At 45.9% G+C, this 27,707-nt stretch overlaps 1 protein-coding gene and 1 pseudogene across 6 annotated transcripts in view; one reads left to right on the top strand and one right to left on the bottom strand.

Moving 5' to 3' along the window:
* Positions 1-27,707, top strand: part of LOC126518704 (putative phospholipase B-like 2) — a 185,302-nt gene that overhangs the window by 75,229 nt on the left and 82,366 nt on the right. For all 6 annotated transcript variants that reach the window (XM_055064943.2, XM_055064945.2, XM_050168467.3 and 3 more), the window contains 2 exons: positions 4,940-5,031; positions 8,626-8,783. In XM_055064943.2, coding sequence (XP_054920918.1) covers positions 4,940-5,031; positions 8,626-8,783 — 250 coding nt within the window. The remainder of the gene's footprint in view (positions 1-4,939; positions 5,032-8,625; positions 8,784-27,707) is intronic.
* On the bottom strand, positions 14,426-14,602 carry LOC126518785 (U2 spliceosomal RNA; annotated as a pseudogene).

Genomic DNA, 27,707 nt, shown 5'->3' on the forward strand with positions numbered 1-27,707 from the left:
AATGTACAGTGGATAGTAGCGCTCGTCCTTATCTTTGTTTGGTTTGTTGCTTGTATCTGTCAGGCACTTTGCGCTAGGTATTCACGATATATGCTAATCGGAAGAACCGTATTTTGACGCTCGAGAAGTAAATGAACTTGGTGAATTCTGCGTAAATTCTCAGGCCGTTGCTGATAAAGTGCTGTGTATGCAGTTTCTTAATCCATGAAATTGTTAAGTGGAACTGGACAATATCGTCAGTTAATGCAATGGCTGTTCCTTTCTGTTTTTCTTGGTTTTTATATGCAGTTACCGACTCGGCCAGTGCACTGTTCCCGGTTAATTACTGTTTGACGTGCAGTTATTTCTACCGTGCTTTCAAATCAATTGGCGGTGGTATGCGTGTTCGAAAGATTGCCGAAATCGCCTCGATTATACATTGCCTTTATGATAGATTGCTTTTATTTATTTTTTCAGCGTGCTCTATGACATTTACATGCTGAGGAGAACTTTTCTCGTCTGGACGGTATGCCGGCCTTTACTTAAAGCACCGCCAACGTGAACGCTCAGTTTTAGCACATATGGTGTTCAGTCGTCAGAGGTTTGACGCTCGAACACACTAGCTCTTAAAATTGTATCTTTCTGGGGTTTTTTCAAATATTTTTTTCGCTGAACAGGTTGAATAAAAGTAGCTGGGTCACCCGGTGCATTAACGAGGTTGACAAAAAGCTGTCCAATGAAATCGGGAGTTCAGAGATATTTTAGTTGCTGCCTTAAGAAATGCGTGACGAAATCAAACGTGAAAAATACCTCCAACGTAAACGCTGTCAGTCTTCGGCACCAACTTTTCATTGACGAAGAACGAAGCTTTGCCAAAGCAGTTTTGTAAAGCACAGGCTTGTGCCATTGACTTCAATGGTCTTTTGGATGACGCAGCCGTGGCGCTGAAGAATATGCAGATCTAACGATAGGTAAAATGATAATTAAGAAGATGCTTTATCTAGGGAACTCCTATCCAAATACATGGCAAATGAGAAATCTTGTTCTCCTCATCTACTGCACACGTTGTGTTCAAGCTTGTTGTAATTTAAAAAAAAGTTAAATATACCGACTGTAGCAAGTGAGTTTTCCACTTATTCCATCAATTGTTTAATACCACAAATTATTTGTCGAAGCCACGCCTGGCACAGCTGTGGTTCTGTTCCTCAGGTTGGCCTCGTCGAGGTTAGTGTTCGATTTACTCACTTCTGTCGGTTGTGCCTGGTTTCTTGCGTCTGTCTCACCTGAGAAAAGATCTTGAATATTGCAAAATTAAAAAAAAAAACTGAAGTACCAGAATTGTAACTCTGTAACTCAGCAATGAAAAATGATATCGCAGTGCTGTATACTCCCCCTAATATGCATCTGAGGCGGGCAAAATTGGCGTGTCATGCAACGCTCGCATATATATCGATAATTTGTGAGAAGAGTTTTTGAACACCTTTGTAAACACTGTTATAACTTCACTTAGCCTGTAAGTTCATACATAAAATTTGCCAGCTTGAGATGCCCCACGGCAAGCAGTTTACGAAACTGCGGTATTTGCTTTTGGTGTAAAGTTAAGAATTTGTAAACGTCGTGCTTCTACTTTTTAAAACTTACGGAATTTCAGTAATTTCTGTAGCGAATTTGATGTCTTGTTGTCGTTGCTTGTGTTGCTGGAATATAGCATTCTCTACCAAATGCACCAAATTTCATTCAAATTGGTTTACCGATTATCTCATCAAATTGTTTGTGTATTTTAATAAAGGATCTCGCAGTGGGGCCCCAAACTAAAGTTTCTTCTTGATGCCTCGCCCAAAACCCTCCATTTAAAGAAGACAAGAAGCGCATGCTACAGGAATTATTAAGCTCATTATATGGCTTCTCGATAGCGTGCGTGGTGCCTTGGAGAGAAATGGCCGCTGGCAATGGATAGCTCCGATGGTTGCGCTATTCGGCAAGCTAGCGGCCACTCTAAAGGCGCTCAACGGTGGCAGCACTTTTAGCACTGCTTAAATGTGTTAACGATGAGCCGATGCGTAATTTGCTGGGGACGCGAGCTGGTGCGCGTAATGTTTCATTGCCTTCATGATCAAGCTACGTCGCGGAACACAGAGCGGACTGCCTAATCCAAATGGGATGCATCGATTACAGCTGGAAGTCAATATAGATTGCGGTGGTGCCCTTGTGCCAGCCGTGCGAAACAGCGATATGATTATCAGGCACGCTGTAGAGAGTGGCCCCGGAATAATTTCGACCGTTTGGGGTTCAATAACGTGCGCCCAATGCACCGTGTGACGTAGAATGTGACGTATAGAATGTGACGTATCCTTTCTAAAAGTTACAAAGCACGCTCCAGAGGTCGAAATCCGAATACATTTCCTAGAACTTCAGTACAAGCACTCGTGCACAGAGTTCTACACAGACGCTTCCAAGTCACATGCCGGAGGGTCCTATGCAGCCGTCGGTCCGTCCTTCTCAGAATCCGATGTACTACATCCAGATAGAAGTATCTTTACTGCTGAGGCCTGCGCACTATTGTCGGCAGTGAAGCATATAAGGAAATCGAAATTCCAAATATAAGTTATATATACGGACTCCCTAAGTGTTGTGAAGGCCTTGATGTCATTCTGTAAGCATAAAAATCCAGTGATTAATTAACTGTATTCCTTCCTGTGTAAGGCATATATATCTAACCAACGTGTGATCATATGCTGGGTGCCTGGCCATAGGGGCATCCAGGGTAACGTTCCAGCGGACCAGATGGCCTCATCAATTTCATTGCATGCAGTTAACCCTACCGCTTCGGTCCCTGTCACAGACCTGAAGCCCTTCTTACGAAGGAAACTACGAAACCACTGGCAACGCATGTGCGACACAGAAATAAATAACAAACTACATGTGATAAAGCCACAGTTAGGTTCTTGGCCCTCCGCAACAAAATCACGCCGAACAGATGTCCTACTCTGTCGTCTCAGAATAGGACACAAATTTGGCACGCATAACTTTTGCGCACTGGAAATGATCCTCCAACCTGTGGTAGATGCGGGGAGAGGCTGACCGTTCTCCACGTCCTCCTGGAATGTAGGGAAGCCGCGTCTGAGAGAAATGACCATTTTCCCCTAGTATACAGGCAGCACTTCCCCCTTCACCCTGTTATGTTACTCGGCCCAGAACTGCTCTTTGACACCAACGCACTCCTATGTTTCCTGAAAGATGTTGTATTACATGTTATTATCCCCACACATTCGCAGCGTCTCCTCTCTTAAGAGGATGCCGCTGTGATAGCTGTTTCGTATAGCACATGCCTCTAGGCCCTTGTGTTTCAATGGCTCTGGCGAGGCAGTAGTGCTCCAGGTAATTTTACCATCTCACATAGTTTCTATATTGCATCATTCTTTCACGATGGATTTTACTGCACATAGAACATGTCATTTGTCATCGACATAATCTTATTACAGATAGATTTTACGCACTCTAGAGCTACTATTTTTAGGGCCCCTCTACAGCCACGTCACATCAACTTCATAGAACTCATAACTACACTGCGAACTCATCACGACGGACCTGGCGCTCTTTGACCATACCTGTCCCTTGCGCCAATAAACACCATACGTTCATTCATTCATTGTGCCGGCCGTGTGCGATTTCCCATCTGGTACATAATGCTCACAGTTAAAGCGTTGTTGTATTAGCGGAGATACCACTTTAAAAGAAATGCGCTAGTGATTTCTAGTGACACTTTGTTCAATCCAAATGAGTACAAATTACGGTACAATGGGTTGCGATAATCACTCATTTTCTCTCCTCAATGCTTCCATAGCGGCAAGTATTTCTTTGAAATATTTTGCTACTTTTTGTCAACTTGCAGGGTCGTGTGAAAGAAATGTTTCAACAAATAGGGCTTCTTAACAGCGTTTGCGGATACTGCTATCAGCACTATTTTTTTTCTTAGGTGTAGCTCCTGTATCACAATAATGCAGTGGTGGTGATGCCTTTACGACCTGGTAAACGTTCCTGTGACAGTGAAACTACCGGTTAATGAGGTGACCGCAAATTACCTCGCCACTCTAGAATTGCACGCGCATGCGTGCAAAGACGAAGTTAGAATATAGTAGCATAGTGTGGTACCTTAACGAAGTGCGGGAAGAGGAAATAAGAAAAAGAACCACGAGTGAAATTTTTTATCTTATCTCTCTAGTCACGTTCGGATTATCATCGCAGAAATGTTTCGTCTTAATTTACCGAAGCTCGCGGACTGCCAGTGAAATGCCCATGCAGTGTTTTGATTTTAGCTCTAGAAGAACTTTTTAACATTACTGGCTAAATGTCCATTGTTCGACAAACCTATAACAGCTTGAGAGAGACAGACTTGCGCTAGAAATGATTGTCAATGGTGGGAACTAATGGAGACAAAATTTCTTTCCTAGAAGCAAAATAACGAATGAATGTGCCACGATTGCTTCTTCAGGGCTATCGTGTTGAAGAGTTTCAAAGAAAACTAAGAAAGCATTCTTGACTATTCCTTTACACATTGTTTCAACCTGTGGTTTTTCGTCTTCTAGTTGAAATGCTATTTCTGAATTTCTACATATGTATTTACCGTCTCTCTGCATTTTTCACCTACTAACACCTATGATGTAAAGCAAAAGAACAACAGTAACAATACATAAATAAGCTAAATGGCGGAGAAAATATAAAAATAATTTGGAAAAAGTTATTGTGCTTCCTGTTTGCGAATACTCTGACGGTCAATTTGTAATCTGTCTCCCGATTCCAACTGGCCGGCGATGTTTCATTAGTGTCATTGCTTATAAACCGATATATCGGCTTGTACACGGCGCGGTGTCAATCTTGGCCCCGAAGCCTTAACATTAGTGACTTTGTCGTTCTTGCTAAAGCTTTGAAATACAGTCACATAAATTTGTTACTCGCGCAGGTGAAAAGATTTCGGGCAACGTACATGCAACATCATCTACTCCCGGAAAGCTCTCCTCAGGGGATGACTTCTACCTCCTTTCCAATGGGCTTGTTAGTATGGTGCAAGATCTTCCTACAGTTTAATTGTTATCATACATATCTGGCATAAATACGTGAGTATTGTATGTTTCTGCAACTGGCTAATGTGGGTGAGGGAATGCGGCATGTAATGAAATATTATAATGAACGACGCGAGTCACGCTGGAACCTGAGCCACTTAAACACGTCTGCAAATATTTAAGGCAGTTCATTGCGACCATACCACGTTCAAGACTTCTAAGGGCGGCCATTATCTTCACGCCTGTCAGAAACGACATACTCTCACTTTGCTGTTATCTCACGGAGGCTTGGAACTAGAGGCATTTGACCATGGAACAGATTGGTGTGCTAGTTATCGGAGGATATTGCACAACGGAGGCAGAGACGGCGTCATATGTGAACACGTGGTTATTCATTTACGTACGGTCACCATACAATTTACAGGGCCGATTATTAGCTTTCGCGTGAGCTTCCTGGCAACATGTGTCCCAAAACATTACTCTTCGCGAACTGCCAACTGAGTGCCTTTAAACTTGAAACCATCTTCTATTACAAGCAAGCTGCTTATCCTTGAAGAAGGCAAATTTCACTATTACTGGTCTGCATTTATCGGGAATGAAACGGCCGAGATGATGAGCACGTTCAATTTAGTTTGGTTTGACAGTGGTGCCGAGGTCTCTCGAACACGTTAATAATCTTGGTTTGAGCGGATGACCGGGTCTCATGCTCCTATGGCGGTTTTTAAGGTCTTTATAAATAAATGAATAAATAAAATTCGTCCGGAATGCCAAAAATACAAGATTAGACCGGCGAAGTGAATACGACAAGGAGAGTGAATAGTTTTGAGCTGGCTAGAAAGGCTGAGATGATACTCCGACGTTCCCGACGCGGACGCTGGTGCGGCAGTTTCGAAGGAAACAAGGTCCACTTCGACACTGCGAATTCTTGTGGACCGTAGCTTCAATTCAACATCGACAGAAACCCGCCAGTTTTTAAAGCTTTCATTTCATCGCATATTTCATTTTGACTGGTTTCAATGCGTTAACAGTTTCTAGGTCAGTCTTAAGTGTTTCCGGTGCGGGATTTGCTTCGAAATCAACGGACAGGAGGAATATTAGTCTGTCAATACATCTGATGGGGTTGCACATATAACGCTTACACATATACGTCGATTCGTCGGGGCGCGACACCGCAAAAAGACAGCATGATTACTGGTCTTTAGACAAGTACGATCCTTGAGATGACCAACGTGGAACAACAAATGAGGTGAGTGCTTTATGTTTGATGTGGTGTCAAGCCCGAGCACCGTGCTCCGTGGAACGCCTGTATAGGGGGTGCATCCATTCTTGACGACCGAGGTGACCGGAGCCTACGCATGTAGCCAGCGGAAGCCACGTAGCATGCCCAGTAGCGTTGGCGGCGGCCAATATTCGGATCCGTGTGTTGGCTGCGGCTTGTCCAGCCAACGGCGCGGGTGGCGATTGTACTGATCCGTGTGTTAACAGGCTGGCTTTCGCGTAGTTCAAAGTGCTTGAGGCAGTCGGGGAACAAAGCAAAAGGGCGACCTGGAACAACAAATGGGTTGAGTGCTCTGTGTGATGCGGTGTCGAGTTCCAAGAAGTTATGACAAGTAGGGGAACTTTTACGTTTGTTTAACAATAACAAATTACCACTTCCAGTTAGTTCAGAAGAACAGGCACCTTTCAATTGTAATAGTGACGATACAATCAGCAAGTACGACCACACCAATATCAGAAAGCTCTTGCAACTAAATTGCTGGCGAACTCAGGCAGTGATTTAACATTAAGAAACGACTTTGCTGCGACATTGATTCCTTGCCAGAAATTAGTTTTGAAATTGGAATGGGCCATTGCCATCACTTATCTATTATTGAATAATTAGCTGCGACATAAATTGTTAACTGGTTTCTACACTGATGTTCACGAAAGGGAAAATTGTCATCCACCCCCAAATGTAGCTCGAAACGAACAAACTGAGCCCATAAGGATTTCTCAGAAAGAAAGGTTCGCAGTTGAGGAAAAATTTCTCCTGCTTTGGGATTCGAACACGACACCAGCACTTTCCTGGGGCGGTCGCTCTACCATCTGTGTTAACCAGGTGGCTGGCAGATCGCCGCACGAATTAATCGACAGCTCGAAGCGCAGGGATGCTTAATGGGGGAAATTAGTTCTGCGGAAGCCCACAAGAGGGAGGAAATATCATGAAAGGGCAAAATTGTCATCAACCCGAATGTAGCACAAAGCTACAAAGAAAACAAACACGGGTTTCTCAGAAGCAAAGCATCCCAGTAGAGCAATAATTCGTCCTGGTCCGGCATCCGAACAAAAGACCAACACCCTTCCGGGGTGGTCGCTCTGCTATGTGAACTAACCAGGAGGATAGCAGATCGAAGCATGAGGGTGAATTAATCGCCAAGACTAAGCAAGCACAGGGACGCTAAATATGGCAAGTTATTCCTGCCGAAGCCCGCAAGGTGGACGAGGATTCATTAGAGGTAAAATTGTCATCCACCCGAATGTAGAGAGGAAATCGAAATCTGAGATCTCCTTTGCAGCTTCGTGATGTTTGCATTTTATTTTATATTTGACTTAACATTTTTACTTTACTTTCTGCATTAAATTTTACATTTACACCTCGCTTTACATTTTACACTTCTTTCTACGTGTTCTATTGCCATATATTCAAGTATGATTTCTTTGAGATCCGTAGAAGTTATCGTGAATTACTTGTAAATACCGGGACTACAGAGCCGTATTACGGACATGGTCTATCGCAGCATATTTGTAAGATATGGGGCAACGGGGCAAATCTTCACGATATGACAAATGAGTTGCATTTAATGGCTCTCCGAAAACGTCTAGCCCGCCAGCAGGTTCAAATTTCGATGGGGTGCTGTGCTGGCGCTTGGACTGCAGTGAGGACCACGTTCTCAGCGTCTGTGCTGACGCGCATCCCAACGTACACAAGCACGACGATCTCTACGTGAATGGACTGGCAGGCCGTACCGAATATACCAGAGGAAAAGGGTCTGGTACAGCCGGAATAGGAAATGAGACAGGCACCACATCATACCGGCCAGAAAGCGATATATTTCAGTAAGGCAGGTAATTTTTTATTAGCATTGTAACATGCTTTCACCATGAGATTGCACGGTAAGAGACGAGGCCGAGGCATCTGCGGCGGGTCACACAGCTATGAAATTACATTGCCATCGATAGTAATTGGACAGCGACACATAGGCTTCCGTGTTAGGCAGGTCATGTATCGCAGAGAGCGTATAAATGGTGGTCTAGTAGAAAAACCAAGTGGGTGTCTGCGGAATCGAAATGCCAATCAGGGATTAGGTTATGTGATGAAATTTGCAAATATACAGGCACGCGATAGACGCACCTGTCGCAAGACTGGCGCACTTGGAGATCTGTATGAGCGGTCATCGTCCTTAAGTGGACGTAAAATAGGTGGATGAGGACCGTTTCAAGAAAAAGTTATACTGTGCCGCTAGATATTAACATTAGCTCAGATATTCACCGCCTCTAAGAAATCAGTGCGTGCTGCCTTCATTCGTCCTTATCTCGTCCATGGCAGGTACTTATGTCGACGGGCATCGAGGTCCACAACAACTCACTTTACCGCTTCATCACACCAAATTGCGTGTTCGAGTTTGTGCGTGCCATTGTCGCCAACCGACTAGCCACGTCGGCCAAGGACTGGATGGACATTTACAGCAAGAACCCCAGCGGCACGTAAGCACGCTACTACTGCACGCGCTCCGCATGCAAGATTACGTATTTTCTTTTGCCTTTGAGCGACTGAAGTGCTGCAGCAGTTGTGCACCATACAGTTACGCCATGCGAAAAAAAAAACGCCTGCGTCAGCATCGTCTTTTCGCACTATAATCAACAGCGCAGTTCAAGCAATATTTATTTATTTTAGACGAGAAGTGCATGCTCTTAAGAGGAAGCTTTAGCTCGGGCCCAACTCCGACGCGGCCTATTCAGATACATGTAAAACGCAAAAACGTTTTTCTGAGATAACCCGTGGACCGATTTTAATGAAATGTGTTGCATGTGAGAGAGAAAGTTAAATTATAGTGACTGTTGGAAGCGGAATCTCGAGTTAGGTCCTGAATTTCGTTAAAATAATTTTAAATATTCAAAATTATGAAAAAAATAGAAGCACGAAGTTTACAAATTCATAGCTCCGCATCAAGAGCAGATATCACGGTTCTGTAAACGGAATCCATTAGACCACTAAAAGCGGACAAATTCTATTTGTCCTTTTACAGCTTACGTGAATTTGTTACGTTGTGTACGGAGGCTCTGCAAAAGCTGTATTTACATATTATTAATTTTTTTAGATTCATGTGTAACATATCAATTTTATCCGCTTTAGATGTACTATTGGATGCAATTCACAGAATTGTACCATCGTTTTTTGTTGTTGAGTTAGAGTTGTAAACTTCATAGTTTCGTTTTTGAAAATTTTCGATTTTTGCCAATTTTTAATAAAATAATGAAGACCTAAGTCATAAATTGGAAATCAACCGTCATTAGATTTTAAGTTTTTCTTTTAACTGCAACAAACCTCGTCACATTTGGTGCTGTGGTTGCCGAGAAAAACGAATTCTTCTTATACATGTATTTAGATATGCAGATAGGAGCAGATAGGAGATAGGAGCTAAAGCTTCCTCTTAATATCAATTAATATATAATGCTGGTTTCTGAGAAGGCTAAAGGATGTGCATATACCAACTGCTAGGAGGGGTAGTTCATCATCTCCCATTCACGTTATATGAAACCTGCTTTTGTTTCATCTGGTGTGGATTATCCTCACAAATTAAATGTGTCATACTGAAACACCAGCCACCTACTTATCTCAAACTAACCATTGAATGGAACCAAACAACTTTCTATTGTGCTGTTATAGCCAATATAAATCGCTTTTCCACAGTGCTTTATATTATTACGTAAGAAAATGCACCTCCCAACACTCTTGGCTACCTACTTTCGTTCAATTTTCGTATTTATATTTCACTTGTATATTGCTGTAGTATTGTGGTCTGTTACAGGTATAGCTCTATACTGCGATGGGCTGCATTATTGTTCTAGTTCCTTCTTAAATTACGGCCCTTCCTTGTGTTTCACATCTCTACGCCTTACCTTCGTATGAAGGAAATAAATGTTACTACACAGATAATGACTTGAACGATCGAGTTCTTAGATCCTTCTAGCTGAAACAATCCCGTAAACTGCGGAAACATGAGGGCGCGAAGAACTTGCGTATATCAAAAGATGCCTTCTGTTAAGGTCTAGCAATTTTTTGTTTTATTATTTGCTGCTCTTTCCCTACAGTAACTATTTCTCGATCATTCGTGGAAATAAATTCAATAATCTGCGTTAGGATTTATCTATGAAACGTTTCACGTTCCAGAATACCGTTGCTATGGGATATGAATGAGAAATGCCTCATGTTGTATTTTACTATTTGCTTGCCTATGTCACATTAACTCCTCTGTGCTGCAACTACTTTGGCGTCTGACTGCCATGGTTTATTCCAAGTGCTATAGTCGCTATAAGGTGCTCCCGCTAAAAACACCTCCAAGTCATGGAGACTTTGCACATGAAGTGGTGAATTATAAAACCTTAACGGTGTATTCATTTGCTCTTGATATTAGAACATGAAACTACAGCTATCGTCATCAGCCGATTTTTATTCGCCATCATTTCTTTAGTCCTCATTATGGCTTCTCGCACAAAGCTCGGACAACAATGCGCAGTTTCCATCATGCTGTTCTTGCAAAATACCAAATCCTGCAAAATCATGAGCAAACTGAGAACAAGGTAAAAGCGGGAGCCAAAGTTTGATCAAGTGGACTTGTCATTTTCAAGGCGACATACGCTTTCCTCGGTGCAGCATCCATATATAGGGTTCTTGTAAAGGGAAGAGGGGGTAATGCGGGTGGGCGAGGCAAAGAACATGGGCGTGTTAGCGGCGAGGGTGTAGAATTGAAAAGGAAGGTGTGCTATTAAACGCCGGTGGAGGAACGTAAGGTAGCCCTTTGGAATCGGCCAGCCGTGTGCTTCTTTTTTTTTTTCGTGCAAGAGGTCTAGACGACAGGAGGGGGCGGACGATTATCTGCTCCGCTGGAGGTTACTGAGCTATCGTCTCTCTGAACGAGAGAGTAAAGAAAGCGGCAGAAAATGGTGCTCGTGGAAAAAGGATACTAAAATGAAATAAATATATAAATAAAAGAGAGAAAGAAAGGGAGGAAAAAAAGGTAAAACAAACACCTAAGCAGCCCAATGAAAAATGAGTAAATGCTGTTGCCTATAGCTTGAAATGTAGCATAGCGAATAGATTCTAAAGCTCCCTTGAAACATTTATGCCCATTGGTTGCAATGTCATGCAATGCAATGGATGGGACATAATTCTCTGTTATTGTGTCTCGCGCAGAACGAAAATTTTACTGTAGGATGTAGAGTTCAAGTTCGTCAAAGTTATGACCTGGTTGGTTGAAATGCTCGGCGACGGCTTTGAGAAGCTTTTTGGCTGTGTCCACGCGATGTCCGTTTAACCTCTTTCCGCACGGCGCTGTCAAAGAAGGGAAGTTTGTTGGTACAATATGTCTCTCTTCTACCTTTGACCTACTGGGATAGTGGCCAATCTCCAAGAGTGGGTACGAGCCAGTATTTCCAAGGATCTGCATCGACATCTACCTTGGCTGCCACTCACCACGGTAGAATAGTGGCTATGGCGTAGTGCTGCTATGCTCGAGATCGCGCGTTGGATAATGGCGGCGGCAGCCGCATTCCGATGATAGCGTAATGAAGAACCATCAGGTGCCGTATTTTGTAACGGTTCGCTTTGGAACCGGTTTGATCTGGCTGTTACGTCAAGGTGACGTCACTCGCATAAAGAGTGTAATGTCGCGACGCGAGGGAGACCAATGAACGAGCGGCGTTCTGTCGCAAGGTCACGTCACCATTTTTGTTTCTACTTTGGGGACGATATTGTACTTGAAGGATGTTGCTCTCTCGGTAAAAAAAAAAATATTGCTTTGTATACAACACTTATACATTTAATTTCCAGTAATAACTGAGCTTCCGACGCAGACAGCTTGTGGTTTAAATTTATCAGAGTTGCTTTATTTATTTTTTGTCGCTAGGCTGTGCGCCATACGTTAAGAAATCAAAGGGTTTCTCTGTGTGTAAGCCGTGGCTCTAATAGGATTTCGTTTAGCTGTGGCTGAACTGCTTAGGGTGGACGATTGCGATGAGAGTTCCCTCCACACATCCCACAGGTTCGAGATTCTTGCCGCGGTCGAGGGAGCGTTCTTGATTGCGGCTTTCTCCTGCAGCGTGTAGTGAAATCTGACACCGCTTTTTCTTTTCCCTCAAGCGTAATGACCCCAGCGACGGCGGTAATGATGCGACTGACTGACGGTTGCGACAACCGGATAGCTTCTACATTCCAGACGCACTGCTGAAAACAACCCGTACCAAAACAAAACAAAAAAGAACCGTAGTGCGCGTAGCACTTACGTAGCAGTGTCAACGCTACTCAATCTTGTGGTCCGTGATATTCCGGCTCGTCACAAATCCATTGCATTCGGGGTGGCTAATATGCCTCCTTCGGAACTTGCCTTCGCTCACGTCGTACGCGTCGCACCGTTGTCTCTCGTCACGTCGTTGTCTTAGGCCAACGCTCGCCCGCAACACACCCAAAGAAGCCACTATCGGTGTCCCTCTCGTCACGCCGGCCAGCGCGAGACTAGCAGACGGCCACCGTCGCGCTAGCAACTATGAAGGTTATACTCGCCACCGCGCGCGACCACACAGGTTGTGTGGTCGTCAGAACCTGTGTGACGACAACAAGATTTGTTGTCACGCCCACCAGGGATGACGACAACGAAGCGTCGACCAGTGACATTCGTGAGAGCCAACCGGTCCGAAAGCGAACGGTTACAGAATACCGTCCCATATTTCGCAGGGATGAACTACGACAGAAATTAGGTGTTTTAGCTTGTCTGCAAACGCTATACAGTAGGTCAGCAAACATTTTATTTTCAAGCAGTAAAATTCACTTCGAGCATGTCATATTTGACGAACGGCTCCTCGATGTCTTCATCGTCTTCAGGATCTTTAGTTCCTGTGCACGGTTGACTATATTGAGCTGGAAATATACCGTGAAGGTGCAGCATTGTCTTAGATATTGTCACGGCATTTTATATTTGGACATTTGTATTTATATGAACTGCGTATATTCGATACACTATCCCTAGATGCTAGAATGAGTTAAAAATGTGGCTCGCCTGTAGCGACCGCCCTTGCGAAGCTGAGTTTTATATTTGATTTAGCACGAGAAAAGCTTCGAAGTGGACTTTGGACTTATCTTCAAGCGCGCCTGCGAGCATAAGAAATAAAATTAACACAGGATCTTTTACATGCCGAGACCACGACATAATTATGAGGCACACCGTAGGGGGGCACCGGATGGGTTATGACCACCTGCGGTTTTTGCCGTGTACGCAATGCACAGTACTGGCGCGTTGTTGCATTTTGCCCCCATCGAAGTACGGAAGCCGCGGCGAGGCATTGATCCCGCACGCCGGGCTAGCAGCGCGAAGCCATCGCCACTAAGCAACCACGGTGGGTAATCTACAAATTTTGACGCTGACAGAGAAATGGAAACATCCTCTGTAATAGAGCTTGCGTAGGAACTCACAACAGTGACGCCTGTTCTGCCCGATGGCGGCACTGAGCGGATAACTGTGTCGGATTTTTCACAAAATGAGTTCAAAATCCCTTACAATTAGGGAAGCTGAGGTAAATAAATAATTTCCTTTAGATTACTTTTACCACAGAGGCACACATTTGAAAATGATTGATGTAGTAATTACGCAAATAATTATGTAAATTAGATTATTAACTTTTCAGACCAATGCGATTGGTCCTAATGCAAGGCTTCCAGCGGGCCATCCGAGAAGCTAATTACCCTTGCTAGGAAGAAAAAAAATTGACGCCGCTAACATTTATAACCTAATTAATTCGGGCTGATTTACAAAGGAAAGAGCAAATGAACAGCCGAAAAGCGCCACTGTCATGCCCTTAGTAGACGTCCATCCATGAGTGACGTGACTGCTTGCACCTCGCCATCGATCGACCATTAAGTGACCGTGCTTATCAAGCCATGATCGCGCTCGATACACAGCCCAGTCTTATATTTTGCCAGGCAGCGGCAGGCGTAGTCGAATACGTAACGCAGGCGATGCCCGCCAGGGACTCTATTCTGCATATTGCGCCATTTTACAGCGAAGCTTTATATAGCTAGGCTCTGGGAAAAAATGCGTGCGTCTAGCGAGCCGTGTAGATCGAGAATTTCTCGCCATACGTGGATCGATCCCGAAGATAGTGCAATGCCGGGCCGACCCGCGGCCGAGGAGAAATAAGCTTTAACAACTCGGCAAACTTGCAAAAGTAAGTTTATTATCTTAGGTCTAAATACAACCCATATCAGATATTAAGCTGATAACAGATACTACAGATTGACCCATGCCGGTCATGTCTACCTTCGCACCGCCCTTTCTTTGTCGGCCTTCCAAGCGCTTCCGTGCCTCCTTTCCTTCCACTCTCCCGTGGTAGAGAGGGGAAGGAAAGGAAACCATGGTGGTGACCCCGATCCTGCAAACTTGGAACGTTTCACCGGAGCAACGGCCAGGTATCAGAGGCAGTCTGTGGGGAAGCAATTTTGTGTGGCCTGTGTTGCGTGTGACCGCATGCGGTTTTCGAGTCACCTCACAACCATTACTGCACTGCGGGACGTCGAGCAACGCACCATCGCCTTAGCTACGGTGAACCAGAGTGTGTCCTCGGAATGCGGTGAGACGCGTGTCTGTTCTATGTGCCGGGATTCATTAGTAAAAGGTGTCGTGCCGCGGTTTGCAACAATACATGGGCATGTAACCCCACGGTACCTCATCATCGTCAGAAGTTCAACATCGTGGTGAAGCGACCAGTCGCACTGCGTCTTCCATTTATGTGCATGCGGCGTTTGACTCACGGCAATAGGTAGTTAAGGGGCCCAAATACACAGCTTCGCCTTTGGGGCTAATACACGCCTTTGCTCTCGGTCACTTCACTTATGTGGCTGGATTATTCAATTGCAAGCAGGCATAATTAACAAAGTTAAAGTGATGCTCAGGAAGCTCGTTAAAGTAGCCCTAGGGATACCCAATAACGCTGCAACCGACAAACTCATGAGTCTAGGGGTGCATAACGCAGTGGAAGAAATCGCGGAGGCCCAACAGCTAGCGCAACACGAAAGATTGACAAAATCACGAGCTCGCAGGAACATATTACGGGTAATAGGTGCAGAACTGAATGCATCAAGGAGCCCAATAGAGGCTGAAGTAGAATTAAGGACTGACGTTAGGAACAAGATCAGAACCAACTCTCTCCCCAGAAACATGCATCCAGTATATAATATCGAAAGGAGAAAGGCAAGAGCTAAAGCACTCTTGCAGGAAATAGAGCAGCAGTGCCAACTGGCAGCTATAGTTGATGCTGCCTGGGTGAAAGGTAAAGAAGCATATACGACCATTGTCTCAAATTATCAAGGAAAGGTGCAAGACGCTATCACTATTTTTACCAAGGACCCCATGGTGGCAGAACAAGCGGCAATTGCTTTAGCCTTCAGGAGTAATAAGTGGGCCTGCATTTACAGTTATTAGAAATCCGTTATAAAGTGTTTTGACAAAGGCTACGCAGCTGGAGTTCCAGCTAAATGTTTTGAAAACATTGGGATTATGAGAACGGAAATCCGATGGTTTCCTGCGCATATGAGGAAAGTGGACCAGACTCGGGTAAACCTCAATAAGGTTGCTCACGACTTGGCACGAGGACTTGCTAACCGTGACAGTCAGAACCGAGCCGTTCGCCATCAAGTCAGGGAATCTAGAGATCATTTAATGACATAGAATGACATTAACAAACATTACTAGTTATGACGCAGGCAATTCCCATTGCCACATTCAAAACTGAACAAGGCCCAGGCAGTCTCACTGCGCTTATTACAAACAGGTACATATCCCACACTGTACACCATCAATAAAATATATCCAGAGAGGGAGATTGACATGGACTTCAACGATTGTAATGGCATCATGAATAAATAAAAAATAAATAAATAAAAAAAAAAGCTTTCCTCCTCAATAAAAAATAAAGCAGCCGGCTCGAAGCGTAGTATCCTCCCGCCGAAAAGGTCTCCCGCTTCCATCGTCTGCTGCGTACAAGCCACAGTGTGCTTCATTCGCCAGGATGCGTGTCTCCGAGAAACTCAGTGAGTCATCGTACATCGGAGCCAACACGCTTGCTTTCTGCCTTGAGACCATGGTGTAAGATATATACTCTATCTTGCACCGTGTTTGATAGAGCCTGAACAACCGAGCTGTAGTGAAGAGCGCACACTGAAGGCCGAGTTATCGCTATCTTGGGAAACGCAAGACACTCAGCCCGACTCGGTTGGCTGAGAAGCGGTCGAATACAGATAGCAACGCGCCCGCAACAGATGGCCGCTTGCACGACGCAATAACAGTGCTGGGCTGTCGTCTCTGGCTCGTTTCGCTGCTTCCCGCGGGATGAAGTTTCAAGGCGCTGCCTTCCGTACATTTCCATTTATAAGGGTCATTCATTCCACAACAACTGTCTCAACAGTGGCCGTCGAGTAATATCCTTCTCTCCAAAAAAAAAAAAAAAATTTCTGTGCATTACTTGCACAGTATGTTCCCAAAGATTGCTGAACGGAAAAGAATTTTTGCTCCCGTGAGTACTGTATGAATTTCACGAAACGCTGCAAAACGAGGTGCGAAACGACCGTTTGCCAGAAATCGAATGTTTTGCGCATTCTTTCAAAATTTAAGTTTTTGCTTTGTGTGAACATTGTCCTTTCCTTATAAAACAGTTTCACAAAATGCTTTTGTTTTTCGATCCATAGAAAAGAGGTGAAAATGCGCAAGAAATAGCGTTCTAGGGAAATCTTTCACAAAAGACGGTCATGAATGGAAACCTGGAAATAGTTGTATAGAACTATTCCTGAAACGTGACATCTCGTAAAGTTTAATTTTCGCCGGTGGGCTGCGCGCAGGCTCTAAGATAAAAGCGTGACTTTGGCAAAAATGCTATTTTGGCCTTTGTATTGAATTTAACACACTCAAGTGATCCATGCAAAAATAGACAGAAAAGACGATATAATTGCGAAGCATAACAACTTTCGTCACGGAAATGTTAATCGAAGTTATTTGCGTTTCCACTGAGAAAACGTTCTTTTTTTTTTTAATTTGTGTTGCACGATTGCAGTATTTAAGGTCGGGGCTTCGACTTCACCACATAGCATGTTGGGCCTGACACACAAGTCAACTGAATTTGCTGCTTAAAAATATGGGTCACGTATTCGCAGCATATGGTTTTTGGGCCTTTTTTTCGTACTATATTCTTTGTATATTATACGGGGGGACCGTTTGTCAGTTTTACGTAAATTTTAAGGACCGCCTGTGCCAGATAGCATAATTTTTTTACTTGAGCTGGATTATTTAGAGAGACGGACATTACTAGCACAAAAATGAAAACACATATTCAACAAATTAAGAAAGATCACTAATCAACTTATTAAATACTTTACAGGGTATATTTCAATTTACAAATCATAACCGGTGAGCTTGCAGGACGTATCGACGTGAAATGAATTTCCAGGATGACACCAGCTTCGAGATACTTCCCAAATGTGGGACCAAGTATGTGGGTGTTGAGATCACTTTTTTGCCGCATTGCATAAAAGAACGTTTTGGTAAAAAATTTAAGTGCAACAACAGTGCGTTACTGCGGCGAGTTTATGGCACATATCTTGAAACTAGTGTCATTCAAGAAATTCATTCCAAGTGGATTGGCCTTGTAAACTCACCGGTTACACTTCATAATACAGTATGTGCTGTAGAGTAACTATTTAGGAAGATAAGTCAAACTAAGGTAATTCGTTTAATATGCGTTTGATTTCTCGTGCAAGGAACGTCCGTCTCTTTGACTAATCCTACTCAAGGACTAGAATTTCGTTCTCTGCAACAGGGTATTTTTTTACATCCTTAAACTTAAACATGGACACCACGTATATAAAGGCGATAAAAAAGACAGTGACAAATATAATACTATCATTTACTTAGGTACCACAGTGTTCCCAATAGTGGACAGCTGTACGTATCTGTTTCTTCAAGCTTGACATCGCAATTGCTCTGTGCTGCGTGTCCCAATAAAAACTGTGTCGACTACTGTCTATCTGGCCCCTAACAACTAGAATAATACTAGAGACATATCACGGAACTAGTGAAACACGCTCAATATAGCTGCCTATCAACAATGTTTACCAACTGCATTCGTCTCTTTTCGCTGGTTTCACGGTGACTGAATAACGTGTGTCGTGCAAGTGGTGCTGCCAGTTCAGGCTCATGAGAGCGATTTGTGGCCAGCTCTACCACTTCACGCGTAAGCGGCCCCTTTGTGTAATTTCAGTGGCACGGAACCGCGCAATGTCGATCTACTTTAAATACGCATATCTTCGTTGTTCAAGTTCTTACGAACTTCTGGGTGAACACGGCTTTTATTCCTCTCTGCACGCACCTCCACCTGAACCAGTACGGTTTGCTTTTCCCACTAATATGATATGAGGCAAAGTCGACACCCGAACCAACATACTGCAAACTTCAGATTCAAATTCAAAAACTATTCTTTTGCAGAAAACGCAAATTGCATTGATTACAATTTCTGTGGCAAAAGTAGTTATGCTTCGCAATTATACCCGCTTTTCGGAGCATTATGTCATGGACCACCTTAGTGCGTTATCAACGTCTGAACAGACTAAAATAGCGTGTGTGTCACAGTCAGGCTTTTTTTTAGATCTTGTACGCAGCACAAAGGCGCACATAATGGTTTACAAGAAAGTACGTTTTAGGGAAAGTTCTTTGATAGTAATCGCCGGTTTACTTCCGCAACCATTTCTTTTATTTGCATGAAGCGCTACAATTTGTGCATTTTTACCTCGGGTTTAGGTGTTAAAGAACGTGAAATTATTTTGCCGAACTCTTTTGAATGAAACAAAAATGGTCAGACAGCGCAAAAGCGTGAATTATGGATAAAGTGCATGACACGGCTTATTTTTGGCAGATCTTGTTTCGCACTTGGTTTCTACGCTTTCGTGAAATTCAAACGACCCTCACACGGCCAAAAAGCTTTTCACGCTCAAAATACATTGGGAACACACTGTGTAAGTAATCCGTGTATATATATATATATATATATATATATATATATATATACATTGCGAGACAGCTGTTAAGCCTCTACGGTTTATTTCGCGCTGAAGACGATGACGCTGGCCATGATGATGAATATATACGGATGAAGAAGATGAAGGGGTAATATAATGCTCAGACAATCTCTCCCGCGCGTGGAAGTGGCCAACCTGACCGCTGGTTATGGCGGGAAACGCCGCATGAAAGGATTTAAACGCGAAACATGCACAATCTCTGTGGCCCGGCATCGGCCTTCCAAAGGCGGAAACACTGGAGTAACACAATAGTTAACTGGCGAAGTTTGTTCCCGAACAATGTAGAGCCCGATAAAACGGGACTGAATTTTCTCGCACAATCCAGGAGCACGAACTGGGGTCCACAGTGACACTTCGTCTCCAGGATGGAAGGAAACGACACGTTGAGATGCATCATAGCGAATTTTGCGGTCTTGTTGACTGGCGTCGGTGTTGAGGCGAGCACGTTGGCGACACCGGGCAATGCACGAAATTAACTGCTCACACACTGATGTGGACGAAGGCGCGGGGACACCGAAGAAAGAAACGTCGAGGATAGTGAGCGGTTGGCGACCATACACAAGGAAAAAGGGCGAGTACCCCGTAGTGCGTTGGACGGCCGTGTTGTATGCGAAAGTGACGAATGGTAGAATGACATCCCAATTGGTGTGGTCAGGATTGATATACATTGATATCAGGTCGGACAGTGTGCGATGAAAGCGCTCTGTGAGACCATTAGTTTGAGGGTGGTAGTTGGAAGTCGTTTTATAGATGGTATTGGACGCACGGAGAACATCGTCGAGAAGTTTAGAGAGAAAGGTCCCGCCGCGGTCACTCAAAAGAACACGCGGGGCTCCGGGCCGTAGAAAGATGACTTCCAAGAAAAAGGCTGAAACCTCCTCTGCGGATCACGAAGATAGTGCGGCTGTTTCAGCGTACCGTGTCAAGTGGTCTACAGCTGTGACGATCCATCGTTTACCGCCCATGGTTAAGGGTAGCGGTCCATAGTGGTCGATACCAACGACTGCAAAAGGAGCTTCAGGACACGGGACAGGCTGGAGCAGTCCAGCGGAGGTGAGGTCAGTCGTTTGCGGTGTTGGCAGAGCTGACAGGAAGCCACGTATTGCGCTACGCTGGTTGCAAGTCCCGGCCGAGAGAAGCGGGTGCCAATTCACTCATAGGTTTTATGGAAACCGAAGTGACCGGTAGTGGGATTGTCATGAAAGTATCTGGGCCCGAAGTGATCGGGGAACGACAGGAACCCAAAGGTGTCCTTCGGGATGGAACACGTACGTGTATAATATCGAATTTTCGATCTTGAAGTTTCTCAACTGCCGACGGAGCCGAGCGTGGGAGTGCGAGATGATCCGCGAATACGTTCCATAACGGAGTGGCAGTAGGAATAATTACGTTGGCTAGAGGCAAACGTATGAGAATAGCTGGATGGGAGCCGGTCGAGAGCTGCGAGCGAAGGGAATGCAGTCGACGCGCCCAGCGATTCCCCCACGGAAGGTGGTAAGCAAGCAGCGTTTGAAGACGGTGGTAGGGCACAACGAGAGAGAGCATCGGCATCCTTGTGTTTCTTTCCAGACGTGTAGGTGACGTCGAAGTCGTATTCTTGTAAACGAAGTATCCAACGGCCGAGACTTACCGTTAAATTCTTTAGCGTCGCCAACCAGCACAAGGCGTGGTGATCAGTAACGACCGTAAAGCCATCCACCTCGTATGTCCAGGTTGCGGCTATGCAACCAGCGTTCGTTTGGACAGCGCCTCCTGCTCCTGTTACTGCCCCCAACCATCTGGCTACTCTACCACCCCGCCGCCTGCCAGAGCATTTTCCACTACCCGGCCTACGTCCCGCCCTATTTGTTATTATTTTGGTATTCGCGGGCACATATCGCGTTTTTGCCGAAGACGACAACAGGACGAACGCCGTGGCTACGATATTTATGAGAGAGACCCGTTGCTTCCTCCAAGTCCTTAGCAGTGCCGGCTCTCCCCACGCTCACTTTCTCCACCTCCAGAAGCGCCTCGCAACTACCGTCCAGGGCTCCGCCGCTCGCCCTCCCCTCTCCGACGTTCGACATCACCCCTGCAACCAGCCACCCGCACTCCTGACAACCGATCGGAAAACTTGATGTTGCAGTTTTCGGAGGGAAAGCTGCATGGCTCGCACAGACTACAATTCTTCCACCGTGCACGGGCGATACTTTATTCGTTTGTGTAGAAGGTGTACCAGTCCTATCATTGATTGATACGGGAGCAGCTATTTCTGTTATTCACGCTGGCTTGTGCTCTCGTCTACGCAAAGTTACTACGCCTTACATTGGAACTCTTCGTGGTGCAAATAATGTTGAAATACGGCCATCGGCGCAATGCATCGTTAGAGTTTCGATCGACAGGATACGTCACCATATCCAGTTCGCAGTGTTGACTTCCTGTGGTCACATGGTAATACTAGGGTGAGACTTTCTCTCTTCGGCGTCTGCTTTCTTCTCGTACCACGGACGCCTCGTTAACTTGACGGAGACCGACAATTCCGACGACGTACACGAACCTCGCCTTCCTTTACAAACTGCTGACGATTGTATGGTGCCCCCTGGCCTCGAAGAACTCCTTGTAGTTCACTCGAACATCACCGATGATCACGTTTTAGTTGTACCGTCAGCCCGTTGCTTATCCAAAGGAATTGCTCTGGTACCCAACACCTCCACTACTTGCGAGACAGCTGTTAAGCCTCAACAGTCTATTTCGCAGGTCACGTTCTGAAGACGATGACGCTGGCAATGATGAATATATACAGATTAAGAAGATGAAGGGGGTAATATAATGCTCGCAGTATATATATATATATATTTATTTATCTTCAGCCTGGTTACGCCCACTGCAGGGCAAAGGCCTCTCCTATACTTCTCCAACTACCCCGGTCATGTATTAATTGTGGCCATGTCGTCCCTACAAACTTCTTAATCTCATCCACCCACCTAACTCTCTGCCGCCCCCTGCTACGCTTCCCTTCCCTTGGAATCCATTCCGTAACCCTTGATGACCATCGGGTATCTTCCCTCCTCATTACATGTCCTACCCATGCCCATTTCTTTTTCTTCATTTCAACTAAGATGTCATTAACTCGTGTTTGTTCCCTCACCCATCTGCTCTTTTCTTATCCCTTAACGTTACACCCATCATTCTTCTTTCCATAGCTCGTTGCGTCGTACTCAATTTAAGTAGAGTCCTTTTCGTAAGCCTCCAGGTTTCTGCCCCGTAAGTGAGTACTGGTAAGACAATGCTGTTATACACTTTTCTCTTGAGGGATAACGGCAACCTGCTGTTCATGATTTGAGAATGCCTGCCAAATGCACCCCAGCCCATTCTTAGTCGGATTATTTCAGTCTCATGATCAGGATCCCCGGTCACTACCTGCCCTAAGTAGATGTATTCCCTTACCACTTCCAGTGCCTCTATACCTATCGTAAACTGCTGTTCTCTTCCGAGACTGTTAAACATTAATTTAGTTTTCTGCAGATTAATTTTAAACCCACCCTTCTGATTTGCCTCCACAGTTCAGTGAGCATGCATTGCGATTGGCCCTCTGAGTCACTAAGCAAGGTAATATCAGCGAATCGCAAGTTACTAAGGTATTCTCCATTAACTCTTATCCCCAATTCTTTCCAATCCAGGTCTCTGAATATCTCCTGTAAACACGCTGTGAATAGCATTGGAGAGATCGTATCTCCCTGCCTGACGCCTTTCTTTATTGTGATTTTCTTGCTTTCTTTACGGAGGACTATGGTGGCTGTGGAGCCACTATAGATATTGTCACGTGGTAGTGATGGTGAAGAAGGCAGCAAAACTGTGATTAACGAAACTAGCGTTTTATTGGGCGAACTTGAGCCCTCAAAAGCAGGCTACACTCAAAGAATGATAGCGACGAATACACTCGGCGATCGTCGAAAATCTGATCAGCGGGTCAAGCGCGTCGGCTTTTATACATCAGTCGTCGAATGTTCCAGAGTAATCGCTGGGACTCGCGTGCCTTCCACAAGCGTCTACATTATTCGCGTCGCGCACACATGCAATCAGATTACACAAGGTTCAGTAACAGACAGCGGATGGAAGCATCGATAACATTCCAGAAACTTCCGATACATGCAGGCGCGTCCTGCGCTGTGCCATAACATTAGTTAGCTGGTGAAACGTGTCGCCCGATAAAGACAAACAAGTACACGTGTCAAAACCCCTCTCTTAAAAAGCATCGACCCGATGCTGCAAATAAACTAAAGCAATAAAGGAAAACACCCGTAACAAAGAAACCAACAAAATAAGGAAGTTCGTCAGCGTCCGTAAAAGGGTTTAAGACGCACCACGTGGACCACTTCAGATCGTGCGCGGCGCCGCTGTGAATGCGAAATGCCGCCTGGCACGACCTCATAGTCCCGTGCACCAATACATCGAATGACCTTGTAGGGTCCGAAATAGCGCCGTAATAGTTTCTCACTGTGTCCTCGTCGGCGTATCGGGGTCCATACCCAAACACGGTCACCGGGCTGGTACTCGACGAAGCGTTGTAGGAAGTTGTAGTGTCGGCTGTCGGTACGCTGCTGGTTCTTGATCTGTCGGCGGTCGAGCTGTCGGGCTTCTTCGGCGCACTGGAGATAGGTAGCGAAGTCACGATTCTCCTCGTCAGTGACGTGCGTCAGCATGGCGTCGAGCGTCGTCGTCCGGGTTCCTGCCGCAAACCAGCTTAAACGGCGTGATCTGTGTTGTTTATTGCACCGCCGTGTTGTAAGCGAAGAATACGTACGGCTGGACGGCATCCCAGGTCTTGTGTTTGACGTCCACGTACACTGCTAGCATGTCGGCGAGGGTCTTATTCAAGCGCTGCATAAGACCATTCGTCTGTGGGTGGTAGGCAGTTGTCCTTGTCAGACTGTACTGCAGAATGGCTTGGGTGAGCTCCGCTGTAAAGGCCGTTGCTCTGTCGGTGATGAGGACTTCTTCGGCGCCATGTCCCAGAAGGATACCTTCGACGAAAAATTCTGCCAATTCGCCTGCGCTACCTTTCGACAGAGCTTTAGTTTCAGTGAAGTGGGTGACGTAGTCCGTCGCCACGACGATCCACTTATTTCCGGAAGTAGACGTCGGAAACGGTCCCAACAAGTCCATCCCGATCTGCTGAAAAGGTCGGCAAGGAGGCTTGATCGGCTATAGTAATCCCGCTGGCATGGTGGGTGGTGTCTTGAGTCGCTGACAGTCTCCGCATGTCTTGACGTAACGGGCGACTTGGGCGGTTAGGCTCGGCCAGTAATACCTTTCTTGTATCCTCGCAAGCGTCCGGGAGAAACCGAGGTGCCCAGCGGTTGGATCGTCATGTAGGGCGCGTAGTACTTCTGGACGCAGCGCCGACGGAACAACAAGAAGGTAGTTGCCGCGGACTGGTGAGAAGTTCTTCTTCACGAGTACATTGTTTTGAAGCGTGAACGAAGAAAATCCGTGCTTAAATGCCATTAGGACAACGTCGGTGTGCCCTTCAAAATACTCTACGAGGCCTTTTAGCTCCGGGTCTGCCCGTTGCTGTTCAACGAAGTCTTCCGCGCTTATGATTCCAAGGAAGGCGTCGTCATTCTCGTCATCTTGCTGCGGCGGGTGAATAGGGGCGCGTGATAGGCAATCGGCACCAGAGTGTTTTCGTCCGGACTTGTAGGTCGCAAAAGTCTGAGAAAAACGATCATGTCGTGCAGGTAACAGAGGCAGATGGACCACTTGATACCATGTAGGAGGGCGTCCATTATTCGTTCAAATGTGGCCGGGGTACGACATAATTCGAAAGGCATCACTTTGAACTCATACAGGCCATCGGGAGTAATAAAAGCGGTCTTCTCGCTGTCCATGTCATCGACGGCAATTTGCCAGTCGCCGGAGCGAAGGTCGATGGACGAAAAATATTGTGCTCCATGCAGGCAACCCAAGGCATCGTCAATGCACGGTAGCAGATAGACGTATTTCTTTGTTACCTTGTTGAGGTGTCAATAATCGACGCAAAATCGCCAACTGTTGTACTTTTTAACTAGTACAACAGGGGATGCCCATGGGCTGCAAGAAGGTTCGATGATGCCTCGAGAAAGCATCTTGTCAACTTCATGGTGGATGTTACGTCGCTCAGTAGGCGAGGCGCGGTAGGGTCGCCAGTGCATCGGGCTCGCATCACCGGTGTTTATTCGGTGTTTTACGACACATGTTTGTCCTAGACGGCACTCTCCAAGGTCGAATATGTCCCAGTATGAGGCAAGAAGGCAACGTAGTTCTTGAGCACGCTGGGGCGGCAGGTCGGGAGCAATAATTTTTGTTAGGGCATTCAAGTCTGAAGGGACAGGGGGCGAAGCAAGAGTCGAACACGAGGAGCTGTCACAAGTTAAAGCCAAAATGTGGCAGTCTCTGCTTGGCCTTATTTGCGCCAGGGATATTCCGCGCGGGAGTACTTGTGTACAAAGTCCAAAGTTCACAAGCGGAAGGCAGGACGTGTTGTCCGAAAATGGTAATCACGGTGTGAGGAAAAGCGACATTATGCGAGAGCAGGACATCCGGATTAGGAGATACGATGTAGTCACCGTCTGGTACAGGTGGAACGGGGGAGACACCTAGGCAGGTAACGGCACGGTGAGGGAGGCGAATATGCTCTGTAGAACATAGCCGTCGGAGCACTATCGGGAGGGTCAATAGCAGCAGGTAGAGTGAGTTGCACAACACCAGCAGAACAGTCTATCAAAGCGGAATGTGCAGACAGAAAGTCAAGGCCCAGGATGAGGTCGGCAGGGCAGTGCTCTATTACATAAAATAAAACAGATGTATGATGTCCGGCGACACTCACGTGAGCCGGACACATGCCAATAACGGCTGGTGTTCCACCATCGGCGAGTTGGACCACAGGCGAAGGGGAAGGAGTGAGGACTTTCTTGAGACGATTCCGAAGCTGAGAATTCTTCACAGATACGTGCGCGCCAGTGTCAATCAGAGCCGTAACAGGTACACCATCCACTTTCACGTTAATGAGGTTCCGATGTGTGGGCAAGGTCAAAAGAGGATTTTTGCGTCGGATTGGTTTGGCAGCATCACCTCCAGATGTTGCACCCCTTAGTTTTCCGGAAGGGTGCGCCGGAGGGAGCTAGAGGACGCTGATCGACAAGATGGGGGCGACCGGTAGAAGCGGCGACGTGGCGACGGAGAGCGGCTAGAGCGGGTAGGAAGAGAAGCGTCGCCAGAATTTACTGGCTGCGTTTACGGAGGGAACCGAGGAGCAGCATGCAGGTGGTGGGATGGAAGGTAGCACCAGGAGGTCGAATTCCACGAAGACCAGCAGTGACGTGAAATATGGCCGATACGGCCACAAGTGAAGCATATAAGCCTGCCGTCTGGAGCACGCGATTCCGCCGGGTTGAGATACCGTGTTGGGGCATGCAGGCTGCGGGTGCGTATGACACTGCTGGAAGGAGCGTAGTCCGGCCGAATAACTGAGCAGACGTTGGTCAAGCCAACGTAGGCCAATTCTTATCGCAAGACGGACTCTATCAATGAGACGGTTGCCTGAAAATATATATTGTCACGTGGTGGTGACGTTGAAGAACACAGTAGCAATACTGTGAACGACAAAACTAACTTTTATTGGGCGAACCTGTGCCTACAAGAGAGGCTACACTTATAGAACATAGATAGCGGCGAACACGGTCGGCGATCGTTGAAAATCTGATCAGTGGGTCAGGTGCGTCGGCTTTTATGCATCAGTCGTCGAATGTTCCAGAGTAATCGCTGGGACCCGCGTGCCTTCCACAAACTTCATCATTATTCGCGTCGCGCACACATGCAATCAGATCACACAAGCTTCGGTCACATAGAGCGGATGGAAGGACCGATAACGTTCCAGAAACTTCCGATACATGCAGGCGCGTCCTGCGCTGTGCGGTAACATTTGTTAGACGGTGAAACATGTCGCCGATAAAGACAAACAAGTACACGTGTCAATAACCCCCTCTTAAAAAGCATCGACCCGATGCTGCATACAAACGAAAGTAATAAAGAAAAGCACCCGTAGCAAAGAAGTTCCTGAGCGTCCGTAAAAGGGTTTCAGACGCACCACGTGGACAACTTCAGATCGTGCGCGGCGCCGCTGTGAATGCGACATCCCGTCTGGCACGACCTCATAGTCCAGTGCGCCAATACGTCGAATGACCTTGTAGGGTCCGAAACAGCGCCGTAATAGTTTCTCACTCAGTCCTCGTCGGCGTATCGGGGTCCAAACCCAAACACGGTCGCGGGGCTGGTAC

The sequence above is a fragment of the Dermacentor andersoni genome, chromosome 1 (genome assembly GCF_023375885.2).
Source record: "Dermacentor andersoni chromosome 1, qqDerAnde1_hic_scaffold, whole genome shotgun sequence".
Taxonomy (NCBI): domain Eukaryota; kingdom Metazoa; phylum Arthropoda; class Arachnida; order Ixodida; family Ixodidae; genus Dermacentor; species Dermacentor andersoni.